The sequence below is a fragment of the Rousettus aegyptiacus genome, unplaced genomic scaffold, assembly GCF_014176215.1.
Source record: "Rousettus aegyptiacus isolate mRouAeg1 unplaced genomic scaffold, mRouAeg1.p scaffold_m13_p_13, whole genome shotgun sequence".
Classification (NCBI taxonomy): domain Eukaryota; kingdom Metazoa; phylum Chordata; class Mammalia; order Chiroptera; family Pteropodidae; genus Rousettus; species Rousettus aegyptiacus.
Window position 1 is genome coordinate 80578234 of NW_023416288.1, and position 18086 is coordinate 80596319.

Consider the following 18086-nt stretch of genomic DNA (forward strand, 5'->3'; position numbering starts at 1 on the left):
AAGCATTGATCTGCCATATGATCCAGCAGTCCCTCTACTGGGTATTTGCCCCAAAGACTTGAAAACCCATATCTGAAAAATATTCACACTCAGATGTTCATAGCAGCATTATTCACAGTGGCCAGGACATGGAAGCAACCCAAGTGTCCTATGATAGATGATTGGATAAAGAAGCTGTGGTACATATATAAAATGGAATATCACTCAGCCATAAGAAGAGATGAAATACTGCCATTTGCAATAACATGGATGAAGCTTGAAATAATCATGCTAAGAGAAATAAGCTAGACAGAAAAGTTTCAAAATCACATGATATCACTTATATGTGTGATATAAACCTAATAGCCACAAATGAACAGGACAAACAAACAGAGACTCATGGACATGGACTATAGACTAATAGTTACCAGAGGGTAGGGGTTTGAGGGGAGATGGGAAATAGATGGGTTAAAGGGGGTCAAATATGTGGTGACAGAAAGAACTCTAACTATGGGCGGTGACCACACAGTGTAAATATATATATATATACACACATACACATACACACACACACACACACACACACACACACACACACACACACACACCTTACTGTTAAAATGTATAGCTGAAACTTAATAGATTTAATTAACCAATGTCAGCATAAAAAATTAATAATAAAAAAAACCATAATAGAGCACATCAATCACTCAGTCATATTTTAAAAACTTGATTATTTAGCACCATTTGAAGATCAACTCTTTATTGGTTTTTTAATTTAGATGATGTCAGGGTCTTTTACCCTTCATATTGAAAAATTGGCATTAAAAGACCATCTAAAAGACCATTAAAAGACCTTCTCCCCTTCCCTTGGTGACATTTCCAACGCTAATAATTTTATTTTGAAATTAGGCTTCGGAAGTCTCTAGAAACAGAGGAGCCTCTTTACTGTCCAGGCCAGGACACAGCCTAGTAGCTGCTATTCGAAGTCAGCATCTATATGAGTCATTGCCACTGGGTATGTATCATGCTTTTTGAACCCACGGATACCCAATACTTAACTTTTTTTTTTTTTTTTATTGCGAATCCTTTAATATTGAGAATTCCGTGGGGTTTATTCTCCTCTTTTATAGTGTAGTCTTCTCCCCTTCCCTTTGCTCCCATCCTCCCCTCCCTTTTGCTTCTTTTCCCTTTCCCCTTCCTCCTCACTTTATCCTCTCTCACAGATCCCCCCTTCCTACTCTTCCAGTCTCAATCCCCCTTCTTCACGCCACCCAATGATTTGTTAGCTGAATCCAGGGGAGCATAGTTCAATGAGGTGGTGTATTTTGTTGCTATTAATTACAGTTTTTAATTTAGACCTCTCTTCCCTTGTGTGTATGGGGATGTCAACACAGTCTTTGTTTCTAACCTCAGCTACCCCTTTTTAAAACTCATGTCACTTGTATTAAGGGAAATGAGGTGAGAGTCTACATGGATTTGAATAGCTCCATAATGACTACTGAGAAATCGACCATGGCCATAGGTCATAAGTTTCAAGTGCTCAGAAAATGATTTCTTTGAACTCATAAATAATCTTTTTCTATAGTAACTATGGCATAATGACCAAGAGAAGTTAAAAGGAGAGGAATGAAACTCCTTTCATGGAAGACCTACTTTATTTTTCGTCTCTTCACATAAGAATGAGTTAATACCTAGTTAAGTCCCTGGAATATTAAGATGATTAACTTAGGTCTAGTTCACTTTTGATATGATTGCTTACAAATAATAATGCTTTTATATCACAGAAAAAAATCCTCTAGATCTTACATTTTTTGATGAGTATATTACCTACTCTTCAAACTTCTATATTAATTCTTGTATAAAGCAACCACCTTCCAATCATCAGAGAAATTATCTCTGAACTGCAGACTCAACCACAACTCTTCGCATTTGTCTGTTTCAGCATATAATGACAAGATTGTGGCATTTCTTCGCCAGCCAAACATTTTTGAAATGCTGCAAGAGCGTCAGCCAAGCTTGATGAGAAACCACACACTCAGGTAGGAGAGTGTCCCTCACCCTTCTAATCCCCTATCTCTCTATCTATTTTTACAGGTGGGACACCGCTGTGAAGAGAAATGAGCAGAATTTACTGATGCATTTTATTCATGTATTTAAATTGTAATTTGAATCCTCAAAATGAAGGGGCCAAGGGCTTCTAAGTTTCTCAGAAGTGTCATAATCAGAGATAGTCATATTGTCAGGTTACATATCATTCATATGAGGCTAAAATGAGTCCCATAATTTAGAGGAAAGCACAGAAAAGGAGCAAAATAATTTTAATTAAGTTATTTATGTAAAGCATCACATAAATTTCTATTTTTGAAATTTAATTAATGGTAAACTAGATATTAGATGACCATATTCAAAAATAAACAAACAAGCAAACAAAAAGCATATATATTTTAACTACTTAAATTCTATTGTCTATATGGTCATTTTTGAACAAAAGTCTCTGAAACTCTGAATCACTTCATTTGAAAGGGATAGCCACCCAAGGAGGTTAAAAGAGAAAATATTCTCTGAACTTAAATACCACTTTCTTATCAAGATATTCAAATATCTTTCTTCTTCAGTTTACTACCCAGAATTTCAAAAGCTGAAGCTACATAGATGTTCCCTTGAAGTTTGAATTCTTGCTTAAATAGGAACTAACAATCAAGGCATGTTATAAAATCCTCTACACTTAATTTCCTCATCACTAAAATAGAGTCCCATTATGGGCATATCGAGATGCTTAAATGGCTATATGTATAAAATAAAAGGCAAGGTGGACAGGAATGCAGTCACCTCCTAAATCTTCTAAATCTGTCTGACAACTGTAAAACTCTATATGACTTCCTCAATAAATCACCAATGTCTGAAAATAGCCTCTTTGCTATTCAAATCCTTAACAATCCTGCTAATATATCATTTACTATTCTTTCCCCTTCAACACCCCCTCATTAATACCTTTTTTAAATCTGTGCTTTTACCTCTATAAATTAGAACCAAGATCCTCCAAACTGCCTGTTATCATTTCAATTCCTTCTTTTTTTCTTCATCCCCATCTCTAAATATTTATCTTTTCACTTTTTCTTTTCCATCCCTTTTTATTCTCGTCTCTCTATCATGGCTAATATTTGGATCTTCCTTATTTCTCTTCTGGACTTTGCATGAGTCTCTTAAAAGAAATCTCCTATCACTCTACTATAACCAGAATTATCTTCTTATAACACAGATTAAATTGTATAACTCCTGGCCTTCAAAAAAAAATCTTCCATGACTTCCATTGTATATAAAATAACGTTAAAAATTCTAAACATAACTACTATGGGCTCCAAAGTCTGGCCTTAACCTAGCTCTTCATCCTGTGCTAGGTGCTTTCTTTTTCTTATGGTATCTTCCACCTTCACCAAATAGGCTATATTCTCTCATACTTTTGCCCTTTCTGGAATGGCTCCTCTATTTAGGGCATCTCTGCCTGCTCCTGGATGTGATGTGAGTGCAAAGCAGCTCCATTTTAAAGGTCCAAGAGTTAAAAAAAGAAGTACCTCTCCCCATGACCCTGTCTAGAGGAAGAATTTACTGCTTCCTCTATAGTCCCCAAGTGAGGACAGTGACCACCATTCAGCCATTGCTATTCTCATGGAGCCATGGAGCCATTGTCTTGGGTCCACAAAGCCAGTTGGTGGATAAGAGGGTGGAGGATGAGTCTCAGAAAACTGTTTTCAGCAGAAAATAGAGAATCATAAGGAAATCATACATAGAGGGGGAAGATGGAGCCAGACATAGGTTGCAGACCTAGTTATTAACTTTCAAGGTCATGGTAACAGTCCTTACTGATTTAGTCTTTCCTTCAACTAGTGCTTTTATTGTGTAAAACCTCTGAATGAGGTTCGTGCTTGGGCTATGTATGTGGTAGAGATCAGAACAGGCATAGGTCTTACTCTCATGGAACTGATAATCTATTAAGGGAGATAGATGACAGACAAGTTTGGTTTATTTCAGTTTTTGTTTTTTAGGCAAAATATATACCTACAGAATGTATTGAGGGTCATGAAGGATATAATCAGAATTCAGTGATAGGGAATAATGTGTTGGTGCAGAGAAATCAGACTTATCTCCTACTGAATATAAGGAAAGCTTTTCTGGGTAGGTGGCACTAAGCTGAACCCTGAAGGATAAGAAGGAACTGTCCTTGAGATGCAAGGTGGGGATCAAGTAGAGTGTAAGTGGCTTATGGGCAAATTGGGACTATGATGAAATTGTGGAGCATGACTTGTCAGCAATGGAAAGGAGCTGGGATTTTATCTGAAGTTAATTTTATTGAAAAAGTGGGTAAAAAGTTTTCAGCAGCAAAGAAATATAGGTACATTTGAGTTTTTAATGACGACTTGGGCTGCTCTGTGGAGAATAACTAGACTGGCGGTGGGGCATAAGATATAGCGGGATGGGGGGGTGGCAAAGATGATAGAGGCTTGGCTCATCTTTCTTGTGACCAAATCGAAATTGTGACAGGAACATGGAACAAACAACAAAGAAAGTCTCTTGGGATCTAGATGAACAGAAGCACTACAACTAGGGAGAGAAATAATGAATCAACCTGCAATAGTAAAAGATAGGAGGGGGTGAAGATGTGAGGCTGCCTGGTACCCAGCTACTAAATAGGAAAGAGACTGTGGCAGTGACAGTCAGCAATTGCAGACATCTCTTAAAGGGGCTGTGTCCTTGAGGGGACTTTCGTGGTGACAGATCTGTTCACGCTGAGCACCATCACCAGGTTGGCTGCACATGGGGCACTAGGGACTTACAGGGGGACACTGTGTTGTCAGAGTGAGAGACACAGATGAGGTTATCTCATGGACAGAAGTGCTGGTGGTATCCTTTGTTCCTCTGTTGAGCTCTTCTCTCTCCCAGTGGGTGGAGTCAGTGTGACCATAGTTGAGACATCATCAAACTGTATAACAGAGGTCGATCTGCCCAGAGGATTCCCTGAAACTCTGTCTGCCCTAACTCATGGCCCCACCTAAGCCATATACAGGTGTGTCCTCTGCAAGTCTGGTGCTCCTTACTGAGCAGCGCCAAGACTCACACTGGTGGTAGCTGGCTTGCTTCTGGTGTTGTTTCTTGAGGAAATTATGAGCACAGCATCTGAGGATTGCTTGCTGAATCTTAACAGGTGTCTCCAGAGGGGCACAGGGTAAGGATAAACTTGGCCTGCAACTAAACTCACCTCAGGACTGTGCCACTGAACACCTACTACACAAAGCTGCACTAATAAGACCAGGAGACTTAGGAGCTCTGCTAAGTACATAGAAACAGACACAGAGAAGCAGCCAAAATAGAAAGATAAAGAAGCAGAAACCATATGAGAGAACAGAACAGAGATTCAGGAATAATGGAGTTAAGGAATCTAACAGATGTAGAGTTCAAACACTGGTTATAAAGATCATCAATGAATTTAGGGAAAATGTAGATGAATTCTGTGAGAACTTTGAAAAAGAGATGAAAAAAACATAAAAATGGAAATGGAAATTATAAAAGGGAACCAGTCGGAAATTAAGAACAGATTATCTAAGATGAAGAGTATATTAGAGGGAATAAACAAAGTGTATAAAGAAGTGGATCAAACCACCGATAGAGAAGATGGGGAAGCTGAGGACACTCAATCAGAATAGCAAGAAAAAAGAAGTCAAGACTATAATAATAATTTAAGGAGCCTATGGAACACAATTAAATGTAAAAATTATCTATGTATAGAGGTACCTGTAGGAAAACAAGAAGTTGAAAAGCTATCTGAAGAAGCGATGATGAAAAACTTTCCTAATCTGGTGAAGGAAACAAACGTACAACCTAAGGAAGCTCAGAGTTCCAAAAAATATGAATCCAAATAGGCCCACAACAAGACACGTTATAATTAAAATGCCAAGGATTAAATACAAAGAGAGAATCTTAAAAGCAGCAAGAGAAAAGCAGTTAGTTACTAACAAGGGCACACCCATAAGACTAACAGCTGATTTCTCAAAAGAAAGGCTTGGCACAAAATATTCAATGTGAAGAAAAGCCAGAATCTACAACCAAGAGTCCTTTATCCAGGACAGCTGTCATTTAGAGTTGAAGGGCAGATAAAGAGCTTCCCAGACAAAAATAAGCAAACATGTATCAAAAACAAAAATAAAGAATGGTAATAACTACATTCCTATCAACGAGTACCTCAAATGGAAAAGAATTAAGTCCTTCAAGCAAAAGACAGAGTGTCCAAATGGATAAGAAAACAAGAACCCTACATACACTGCCTACAAGAGACTCACTTAAGATTAAAAGACACACACAGACTAAAAGGAAGAGGATAGAAAAAGATATTGCCTTGATCGACCTAGACGGTATTGTGCTGAATGAAATAGGTCAGATAAAGACAAATATCGCATGATTTCATGTACATGTGGAATCCAAAGAACAAAATAAACAACGATAGCAACAAAAACAGAAATAAACTCATAGATACAGAGAATATTTTAAGGGCTAGTAGATGGGAAAGGAGTTGTGGGGGATGGCGAAAAAAAAGGCAAAGGGATTAACAAGTATAAATAGATAGTTACAGAATAGACTTGGAGATGTAGAGTGTAGCATGGGTAAGATGGTTAATAATGTTGTATTACATATATAAAGGGGAAGAGGTGTACTAGATTTAGTGGGATGATTGCTTTTTCAGTTATGTTGATATTTGATCACTGTGCTGTATGTATATAATTGTATGCCAACTATAATTGAAAAAAAACTCATTTAATTGTATAATGTAAATACAAACAACTAATTGTCCATTATATTTCAATAAAGCCTGAAAAAAAAAGATAGAGCAAAGGGACTATGTAGGAGACTATGATATTAATTTATTTAAGAGATGATGGTCATGTGGATGATGGTAGAGCATGGATGAAGGAGAGAGAGCAGCTTGTGGTGATATTATGAATACAAAAACAATAGAAGCTAGTGACAGATTGAACATGAGAGTGAGGAGCTGAGAGGAATGATAGCCAGGTGTGGGGCTTCTGCAGATGAGTGGATAGTGTCAATCTTAGTCCATTTGGGCTGCTACTACAAAATACCACAGACTGAGTGGCTTATAAAGAGCTCACAGTCTCAAGACTGAAAGGCCAAGATCAGGGCTCTAGCATAGAGTGAGGATCTTCTTCCAATTTACATACTTCTCATATCCTCACATAGCAAAAGGGACTATAGAGCTCTCTGGAATGTCTTTTATAAGGACACTAATCTCATTCATGAGGGTTCTGCCTTCATGACCTAATCACATCCTAAAGGCTCCAACTCCTAATACCAACGCATTGGGGGTTAGGATTCCAACAAGCAAAAGAAAGAAAAAGTTAAATATTTAAAAAAAAAAAAAATCAGTTCCTAAGTCTTCCCAGATTTTTTCTCCTCACTTTGAGAAAGAAAAAATAATATCTTTGAAGCATGCACACAATGAAATAATTATTGGCTGCGGTATTTGTAATATTCAAATATTTGAATGTCAGAGATGCCAATTACAAGGTTAATTTGATCAGAACAAATGATATTTATCCATAGATATTAGGATGATTTTCCAGGTTGGAATTGGAGGTTATAAAAAAAAATCAGATGCATGAATTATAATCAAACAGAGAGAAATTGATACCTGTGCTCAGACCAACCTGGGAGACTCATGCGTTCTGGAAGCCAGACTCTCTTTAAGCCTAGCATGCCCTCATATATTTTTAATCAGACGTAAGGTTTCTCAAGAGACAACCCCTTACTTTCTTTCTGTGGCTTCCAAGATGTCATGAACTCACAACAGCCCTTCAGCAGCTTTCTTTACCCAGCTCCACTCTGGACTGTCATAACCATTCAGTCTATCTCCTGTAAGTGGCCATCTGTGTTTCTACTAGATGAAAGCATAAGAAGGACAGTTTTATGACCTACCTTTGTTGTGTTCATTAGCTTCTGTTTGTGTGAGTCTGAGGAGAGGCGATCCCTTGTAGAGCATCATCAGAATATGCAGCATGAACTTAAAATACCACAAAATACATTGGTCACTAAGATATTACTGTTCAGCCACTTTGGAAGAGAAAAAGGGAATCAGAAAAGGATTCATTCCATAGCTTATATGTTGATATGTAATTCTTATTTTCTTTCCCATATTATCCTAGGGAGAAAATCCATTACATTCGGACTGAGGGTAATCATGGGCTTGAAAAGTTGTCCTGTGATGCAGATCTAGTTATTTTGCTGAGGTAAGGGGCTAAGCCTGAAGCAATGCTGGAAAAGCCACCCTGGGCAGTTCTTCTCTACTACAGCCCATACTGAAACACTCATCATTTGGTCTAGAGGTTTCTAGCAACTGTGACTAAAGTAGGGTCCCCATTCTTGTATCTGCTATCCATTGCCTTCTTTATATTTACAATTTAGGCAATAAAAGCTATATATAGTACTTGATGGAGATTTTGTTGTAAGATTAATTATGGTTTAAAATAATACAGAATTTGCATGCTGGAATGTGCCTAGATTTTGTTGTTTTTTGACAAGTTTAACACTATTACCTCAATTCATGAACACGCTCTCATAGACAGAGAACTAACTTTTTTTTTTTTTTTTTTTTTTTTTTTGCAGTCTCTTCGAAGAAGAGATTATGTCCTACATCCCCTTGCAGGCTGCCTTTCACCCTGGGTATAGCTTCTCTCCCCGCTGTTCTCCCTGTTCTTCACCTCAGAGCTCCCCAGGTAATTTGAGTATCTGGCAGTCTATCTCCTGTATGTTGCCGTCTGTGTTTCAACCAGATGAAAGCATAAGAAGGACAGTTTTATGCTTGTCCTCTCTCCCTGCCTCCTCTCAATTTTCTAATGGAATGCACAGTCTAAATTGTGTGTTGACAAATTGCTGCCTGTTTTTGTAATACTCCAAGGCTAGAATACACTTTACATTTTTAAATTTTAATTTATTTTTTACAAAACGAGTATTTCATGATGTGCAAATTATATGAAATTCAAAGTACAGTGTCTATAAATAAAATTTTATTGGAACCCAGCCACACCTGTTTATTTAGGTATTTTCTATGGCAACTTTTATACTACAGCAGTAGAGTTTAGTAGTAGTGACAGAGAGCAAATGGCTCCCAAAGCCTAAAATATTTATTATTTGGCCCTTTGCAGAAAAGTCTGCAAGACCCCTGCACTAAATTGCTGCTGCAGTCCAAATGCATTATACAAGTCCTTAAAAGGGAAGAGCTCTTTCTAAAACATTTGTCCTTATGACTCAGAATGTTATTGGAAACCAATTTTGGCAACTTTTATTAAGTTTAAGGAGTTACTAGGTTATATGGTTACTAGGGACCGCCATTATGTCCCCAAGATGTTGTCAAAGAGTTTTCTTATATCATGTGAAATGATTCTCCTGAAATTTTCTTTATCTGTTAGAATGAATTTATTCATGATACAAAAATTTTTGTAACAGTGTATAACTTTAACATCATTATATGTGAGTGATATTATGTTGAAAATAGAAAAGTAAGAGACAGTAAAGAGTTATATGCTAAATGAGAATTACTTGGATAACTTTTGTAAAAAGTTATCAACTTTACTGATAGAGATATTACTGATACCATTCCTCTAAGAACTCATCCAGTTTATTCGTCAAAGTGCTTAACTTTTTATTTTCCAAGCTTTGGCCGTGGGGTCAAAATCCAAATATAATATGTAATTCAAATATAGTGATATTAAATTTCATAATTCCTATTTTCCAGACCTTAATGAAATTTACCTAGATGCTACAGAGATAATGAATCATAGACATTTATGATAAAGTACTTTGTAAAATGCACAGTAATGACCAGGGGGATAGTGGTAGTACCAGTGGTAGTAAAAGTCATATAAACTATACTGTAATCTACTAGACATAACATTATACTTGCATCTATATACTTGTATCTTAGTTCTAACTATATTCTGAAACCTGGCATTTCACCAAAGACACTTATTTTCAAGTGGTGGCTACTGGTTTCCTCATACCTTAGGTACTGCAGAGCCTAAAGGTAAGGCTGATGCCTTCTGTGCTTCCTTGCTTATACCACTCAGCTGTAACTCTTCTTTTACTTACTGCCATCTACAAACCTTTTTCTCATTCTCAAAGACTATGGCACCTGTCTCCCTCTCCTTTCCAAGTCCCTCTATCATTCTGAATGACTTCAATATCCACCGAGACCCCATTCGGTTTCTCATTCTCAAAGACTATGGCACCTGTCTCCCTCTCCTTTCCAAGTCCCTCTATCATTCTGAATGACTTCAATATCTACCGAGACCCCATTCGGTTCACTAGCTTCCTAGCTCCTAGACCTCCTTGTCTTTAGTAACCTTCTCTTCCTCTACCTCAATCACTTGTTTCCACAGTCATCTTCTTGCCCTCGTTATTATTTTTAAACTACCCACCTGAGTATCCTGCTTCCAATAAAAATGTTTATTCAACTACTCTCATTACAATCTTTTGGTCTTATCAGGACCCAGTTTATGGATGCCTTTCCTTTCTTTTCTGTCTTTCCCTTATCCAGCATAGATTCCATGTTTCATCATTTCCATAATGTCATTGCCAATGCTCTAAATTTCCTTGATCTTCTGCATTTTATTTGCACATTCCAGAATAACTCTACCCCTAGATAAATCTTACTATCTGGTTCCTCTTCATTTGTAGCTATACATTCTTGGGCAAATTCACCTAACAGGGCAGATTATTAATTATAAATTAATTATCTCTCATCTTACCTTGACCTTTTGCATTCAAAGTAAAATTCTACTGCATTTTTTTTTTAATAAACTTAACTATATTCTCTATGCTGTACTTCACATCCTCATGACCATTTTGTAACTACCAATTTGTATTTCTTAATCCCTTCCCCCTTTGCACTCATCCCCAACCCCACTCCCATCTGGCAACCATCAAAATGTTTTCTGTAGCTATGACTGTGTTCCTGTTTTGTTCATTTGTTCCATTTGTTCCTTAGGTTACAAATGTAAGTGAAATCATATGGCATTTGACCTTCTCTGTCTGACTTACCTCACTCAGCACAAGACCCTCTAGGTTCATCCATGTTGTTGCAGATGGCAAGATTTCATTCCTTTTTATGACTGAGTAATATTCCACTGTATATATGTACCACCTCTTCATTATCCATTCATTCATTGATGGACACTTAGGTTGCCTCCATATTTCGGCTATTGTAAATATGCTGCAATGAATATGTGAATCAACATGTCTCTTCAAAGTAGTATTTTGGGTTCCTTTGGGTAAATACCCAAAAATGAGATTGCTGGGTTTTTCTTTGTTTGTTTCTTTGTTTGTTTGTGTGTGTGTGTTTTGTCACTTGATATAGCCTTTGTTTTAAAGTCTATTTTGTCTGGTGTAAATATTACTACCCCACCTTATTTTTTCATTTGTTTCCATTTTTATGGAACATCTTCTTCCACACATTTACTCTCAGTCTGTGTGTATCTTTCAATTTGAAGTGAGTCTTGTAAGCAGAATTTGGTGTTTCTTCTTTGAGCTCTCCTCATTCTCAGCATGCAGTCTCCATAAACCTGGCTTACACTGGTTGCCCTGCCCTAGTGATTCCCTGAGACACCACTCCACCCAACTTGCAGGCCCATGCCAGCTGCTTCCAGTGGCTTTTCCAGAAAAATGGCAGGTCTTGGCTCATGCTGTGAACTTTCCTAACATCTCTCAAAGGTTCACAAAACTCAGACAAGCAGCATCTGGTCTTGGCGTGCGCTGTACCTCTTGCCAAGCATATTTGGTGGCTCATGCTAGGCGGTCCTGGGCAAGGCACTGGCTGCAGCTTAACTTGGCCTGTGGCAGGCACCTCCTGAAAGGCCCTGGGGCTGGCATGCCCAGTGACCGGCTTCAAACCAAGCTGGAGAACCACCCCGGGCCCTATCCAAAGACAACAGATACCAGAGCCCCCTGCTAAAGTGAATTCTGCTCTGCAGGGTCAGCCCCCGCACAACAGATCCTCCACTGTAGTCACTGGCCAGTCCATAAAGTCAATCAGCCCGAGGGTCAGCTCCTCCCATTGACATGCAAACAGCAATCAAGGCTCAACTACAAAAATAGGGCATACACAACCCATATAAGAGACATGCCTGGAACACCCAGCTCAGGTGACCAGAGTTACTGTGCCACTGGGGTCCACAGAGACCTACTACATAAAGTCACTTGATTATGACTAGGAGACATAGGAGCCTTACCTAATACACAAAAACAAACACAGGGAGACAGCCAAAATGGGGAGACAGACAAAGATGTCCCCAATAAAAGAAAAGAACAAAGCTCCAGAAAAAAAAATAGACAAAATGGAGACAAGTGATATACCAGATGCAGACTTCAAAACACTGGTTATAAGGATGCTCGATGAACTGAGGGGAAGAGTAGATGAATTCAGTGGGAACTTAAACAAAGAGATAGAAAACATAAAAATGGAGATAGAAAACACAAAAAGAACCAGTCAAAAATAAAGAATAAAATAACTGAAATGAAAAATATGTTATAAGGAATCAAGAATAGATTAGATGGAGTAGAGGATGGAATCAGAAATTTACAAGATAAGGTAGCAGAAAATACCTTATCAGAATGGCATCAAGGAAAAAAGAATTTTAAAAAATGAGAATAGTTTAAGGGGCTTGTGGGACAACAACAAACATATCAATATTTGCATCATTGGGTTGCCAGAAGAAGAAAAAAAACAAAGAATTGAAAACCTATTTGAAAAAATGATGACAGAAACTTCTCTAACCTAGTAAAGGAAATATATATTAAGTACAAGAAGCCCAGAGAGTCCCAAACATGATGAACCCAAAGAGGCTCACACCAAGACACATCATAAATAAAATGGCAAAACTTAACGACAAAGAGAGAACCCTCAAAGCAGTGAAAGAAAGGCAGCTAGTCACTTACAAACATACTCCATTAAGACTCTAATCTGATTTCTTGACAGGAATTTTGCAGGCGAGAGGGATTGACATGAGCACCTACAACCGAAACTACTCTAACCAGCAAAGCTATCATTTAGAATCAAAGGGCAGATAAAAAAGCTTCCAAAATAAGAAAAAGCTAAAGGAGTTTATCAATACCAAAAAAGTATTACAAAATATGTTAAAGAAACTTCTTTACAAAGAAGAAATAAGATACAAATATGAATAATAAAATGGCAATAATTATATATCTGTCAACAATTAATTCAAGTTTAAATGGATTAAATGCTCCAGTCAAAAGATAGGTGGCTAAAAGGAAAATAAAATGAGACCTTTACATATGTTGCCTACTAGAGACTCATTTCAGATCAAAAGACACATACAGACTGAAAGTAAAGGAATGGAAAAATATATTTTGTGAAAATGAAAATGAACAACAAAAAAAGAAGGCGGGGTAGCAATATTTACACCAGACAAAATAGACTTTAAAACAAAGGCTATATCAAGTGACAAAACACACACACACAAACAAACAAAGAAACAAACAAAGAAAAACCCAGCAATCTCATTTTTGGGTATTTACCCAAAGGAACCCAAAATACTACTTTGAAGAGACATGTTGATTCACATATTCATTGCAGCATATTTACAATAGCCGAAATATGGAGGCAACCTAAGTGTCCATCAATGAATGAATGGATAATGAAGAGGTGGTACATATATACAGTGGAATATTACTCAGTCATAAAAAGGAATGAAATCTTGCCATCTGCAACAACATGGATGAACCTAGAGGGTCTTGTGCTGAGTGAGGTAAGTCAGACAGAGAAGGTCAAATGCCATATGATTTCACTTACATTTGTAACCTAAGGAACAAATGGAACAAATGAACAAAACAGGAACACAGTCATAGCTACAGAAAACATTTTGATGGTTGCCAGATGGGAGTAGGGTTGGGGATGAGTGCAAAGGGGGAAGGGATTAAGAAGTACAAATTGGTAGTTACAAAATGGTCATGAGGATGTGAAGTACAGCATAGAGAATATAGTCAATACTATTGTAATAACTATGTACAGTGTCAATTGGGTACTAGATTTATCAGTATGATCACTTTGTTAGCTATATAAATGTCTAATCTTAATGTTGTATCTCCTGAAACTAATATAATACTATTTGTCAACTAAAATTTTTTAAAAAATTAAAATTTGCTTAAAAGTAAAAAAAAGAAAATGTAAAAGAATAAAAGAAACAATGGATTCTGCTAGCTCTTCTGTCTGGGAGAAAGCTACCCTTCCAGTACTCACTCTGAAGCCAGACAACGCAGTTCCTCCCATTATGTCCCTGGCATCTTTTGAGCTGTTGCTGCAGCACTAAAGAGCAGAGTGAGTGATTCCATTAGCCACTAAATCCATGAGCTGGCCTTTTAAAAATAGTGCTTGGTACTCCAGCCACCCTTCATCTCACTCAGCCACAATCTCCACTGTTTTTCACAGCAAAAAATGTGGATACTTCTCTTCTTGTCATTGGAATCTTGGCCTAAGGAGCCTGGTGTGGACTTGAGACCCCTTGCTCCTCTGAGGGAACCTCCACAACCAAGATATCCCTCCCAATTTTTAACTGCCACACATGGTGTGAGACCAGCCCCTTCTACATTTCTGCCCATCCTACCAGTCTTGTGGCTTATTCTGTATGGCTTTGTTGTAGTACATCTGTTCGCCTAGACTTGAATTGATTTCTCTAAGATAATTGTTCTGTAGTTTAGTTGTAATTTCTATATGGTCATGAGAGGAGGCAAATACAACATTTATATACTCTGCCATCATGACCCAAAGTCTAAGAATGACATTTTTATAACTCAAGTCATATTATGTCAGCCACTATGCAATAGCTTTCTGTTGTGCTTAGCATTAAACAAACTTTCTTAACACAGCATACCTTACCCTGTTTGATCTGCCTCCTGCTCACTTCTCAAGCCTAGTTTTACAACACTGTGTGTGGTTCTTATACCTGTACTTCAGGTAAACTGGAACACTACTTTCCATTCTGCTGTAGTACCTTTCCATATGCTAATTCTCTACCTAAATTGGCTTTTTTCTCCCAACTTATCTCTTCTCTTCGTTAAATGGAAGCCTCTTCTAACTTATTCAGTCTCATTTATGCTTACTTATGCTTCAGATCTTCCCCATGGAAGGCTTCCTGAACATGGCCAAAGTGTTCTGTAATCTCAGAGAACCAAATTCCTTTTCTTCATGGGTAGCAGTCACTTCAAATTGCAATTATATTCTAATTTCTATGAGTTTTTGCTATCAGTCTTCTCTAGATTATAAATTCAATACCTTAAATAGAGTAATTAATAAAGGAACAAACCATGATTCCGGCCACCTGTAAAACTTGGGGGAAGAATGTTATTTTTTCCAATGTTGTTTTTTCCTTAAAAGGTGTATAAAGATAATAAAGCATTTATAAAGCACTCTGGGTGATAGAAAAACTCTCTTCTAATAGAGTCAAGGAAATCATTATCATTATTATTATCATTATTATTTAATTTTGTTTATATGATGCAAGGTAATCTAATATAAAGTCCTAAGTGCTCTGAGCCCTAGTAGACAGGTATGTTTATTTTAGCATCAATATCAATAAACTTAGAGAAGTACAACATATGCATATATTAGTACTAGTTGTCTCATTAAAGTTACAGTCATTTCTTATAATACAGTGACTTACAAGAAAAATTTAGTCTAGCATTGTTTATGTTGCTTATCAAAGTATTTTGATGAGAAATACAACTTGAAATGGAGTGGAAAACTTAACTATTTATTGTCATCAGGATTCAATAAACACTTTCTTTATTGTATTATTTATATTTATTATAAAAGTAACTGAGGGAGTGATGGAAATTAAGAGAAACTTCTTGGAAAAGAAAAATATGAAGTCACAGGGATGTGCCTCTGGTCAGACTTTCCTCTATTGTTGCTCTGGTTATTTGCTCTTGACCTTCGACCCACGTTCTTCTCTCGTCAGGTTTACAAAGAGCCAGTGCAAGAGCCCCTTCACCCTACCGAAGAGATTTTGAAGCCAAGCTCCGCAATTTCTACCGAAAATTGGAAGTTAAAGGATTTGGTCAGGGTCCAGGGAAAATTAAGTGAGTGCTCCAGTACTTGGAACAGAATTCAGATGGTAGCTTTTTATATCATTTTCTCCCATATACCTTTGTAGTATTTGTTTTGAATATTGGATACCTTGGTGTGGTAGCAGTTTTGCTCATAAGAAAGAGGAAGAAAAAATGTTAGGAAGTTGGGAAGAAAGAAGAAAGGGAGTTAAGAAATCGGAAGGGAGGCATAAAGAGAAGAGAAGAGAAAGACAGGAGAGTGAGAAAGAACAGTAGATTGCAGAAAAGGCATATGCAAAGTTAATAGTAGACCTTTCCAGAAAACAAGGAATCTTGAACTAAATGAAAAAATCTTATATTTCTCTTTGCTTATTCTTGGTACGAATTTAACTTGTTAGTCAAATTCATGGACTGTTTGTAACTTTGTAATTGGAGTATAAGTAAAAAGTTGTTTGTTTGTTTGTTTGTTTTTCCTTCTGAATTTATTATTTTCATCTTGAAAAACTGAACCCGAACTTAGGAATTCAACTGAAGAGATTCTGGGTTTTTTTCTTAAATTAATCCCAAAAATCCAAAATTTAGTCTAATAGGATGGAATGTATCCAATTATAAAAGTGCACACATTGTGTTCCCAATGTTTTGAAAAGAGTGTTTAAAAAGTCCACTGATCAACTGATGGAATCTGTACCTCCTTGGAGAGGCTGGAGAGTGAGACTAAGCCTAGGCTCTCATCACTCACCTAGCGCACTCTCCAACTACAGAGCTTTGAGTCAATGCTCACCATCCACATGGCTTCTTCTCCTTTCCAGGCTTATCATTCGTCGGGACCACTTGTTGGAGGGAACCTTCAATCAAGTGATGGCCTATTCCCGGAAAGAGCTCCAGCGAAACAAGCTCTATGTCACCTTTGTTGGAGAGGAGGGGTGAACATCAGTAGTTTTATACAGATACCTCAATTTGGGTAGACTAGACCTTTGGATTTGGGGTGATTTTTTATTAAGAATAAGCAGGATGTCTCTAAACCTTTGCCCCAAGGTGATTCTAATCATGTCCTCCCTGGATATCTTTCTCTCTCCAGGTATTGCCAAGCTTTAGGTTTCATATTCTTTAAAAGCCTAATATTGTACTAGAGTCTGAGGTATATGGTCAAAGTATAAATCAAAAATATAGCCCTAAGCTACTGGATCTTTATTTTTTCAGGTGGTGCATACTTCTGAGTATTTGATAAAAAACAAAACAAAACAAACAAACAAAAAAACTCTTCATCCTAAAGTGTGCATATACAATTACGTATGAAATTTTTCATATAATTTCAGTGATTTCATAAAAACCCATCTCAACCATGGAGGGCAAGCCCACTTAGAAGGGCATATCAGCATAAATTTGGAAGTTTTTCAATTCACACACATGCACACATGCATGCATGCAAACACTGTCACAGGAAATTTCTTGTGCCTCTTCCAAAAAGTCCTCAGTTTTAATAAGCCAGCTGTATGTTTTATTCAGTAGTTACTACATGGTCAAAAAAGTTAAGAAACATTGCCATGCAAATTCATTCATGCACATCCTCATTTTCTAGAGCAAATTGATACTGCCATTGGGATCCACTCTAAAGAGCCAAAGCTGCTCCCTCTTTTCTCCAGCACTGACTCTGAAAGAGCATACTAGCACCTAGATAGAGATAAGTTTCCTACCTCTTGTTTGTAATGAGTTTTCTGGCCTCTGCTTCTTTTGCAGCCTGGACTACAGTGGTCCTTCGCGAGAGTTCTTCTTCCTTTTGTCTCAGGAGCTCTTCAACCCTTATTATGGACTCTTTGAGTACTCTGCAAATGATACTTACACAGTGCAGATCAGCCCCATGTCTGCATTTGTGGAAAACCACCTAGAATGGTAAGATCTAGAATTTTTGCTTTGTTACGCTTGAAAGTTCTACTGTTTCTTAGTCAAAAGGCAACAGCATTTCTCAACAGCCACTGTGTTTAGAG

The 18086-nt window shown here is 37.4% G+C and overlaps 1 protein-coding gene across 4 annotated transcripts in view; it reads left to right on the top strand.

Annotated features, from left to right (window-relative positions):
• Positions 1–18086, top strand: part of HECW1 (HECT, C2 and WW domain containing E3 ubiquitin protein ligase 1) — a 455900-nt gene that overhangs the window by 371110 nt on the left and 66704 nt on the right. For all 4 annotated transcript variants that reach the window (XM_036231048.1, XM_016118948.2, XM_016118947.2 and 1 more), the window contains 7 exons: positions 892–997; positions 1925–2021; positions 8190–8273; positions 8650–8759; positions 16014–16134; positions 16911–17024; positions 17839–17991. In XM_036231048.1, coding sequence (XP_036086941.1) covers positions 892–997; positions 1925–2021; positions 8190–8273; positions 8650–8759; positions 16014–16134; positions 16911–17024; positions 17839–17991 — 785 coding nt within the window. The remainder of the gene's footprint in view (positions 1–891; positions 998–1924; positions 2022–8189; positions 8274–8649; positions 8760–16013; positions 16135–16910; positions 17025–17838; positions 17992–18086) is intronic.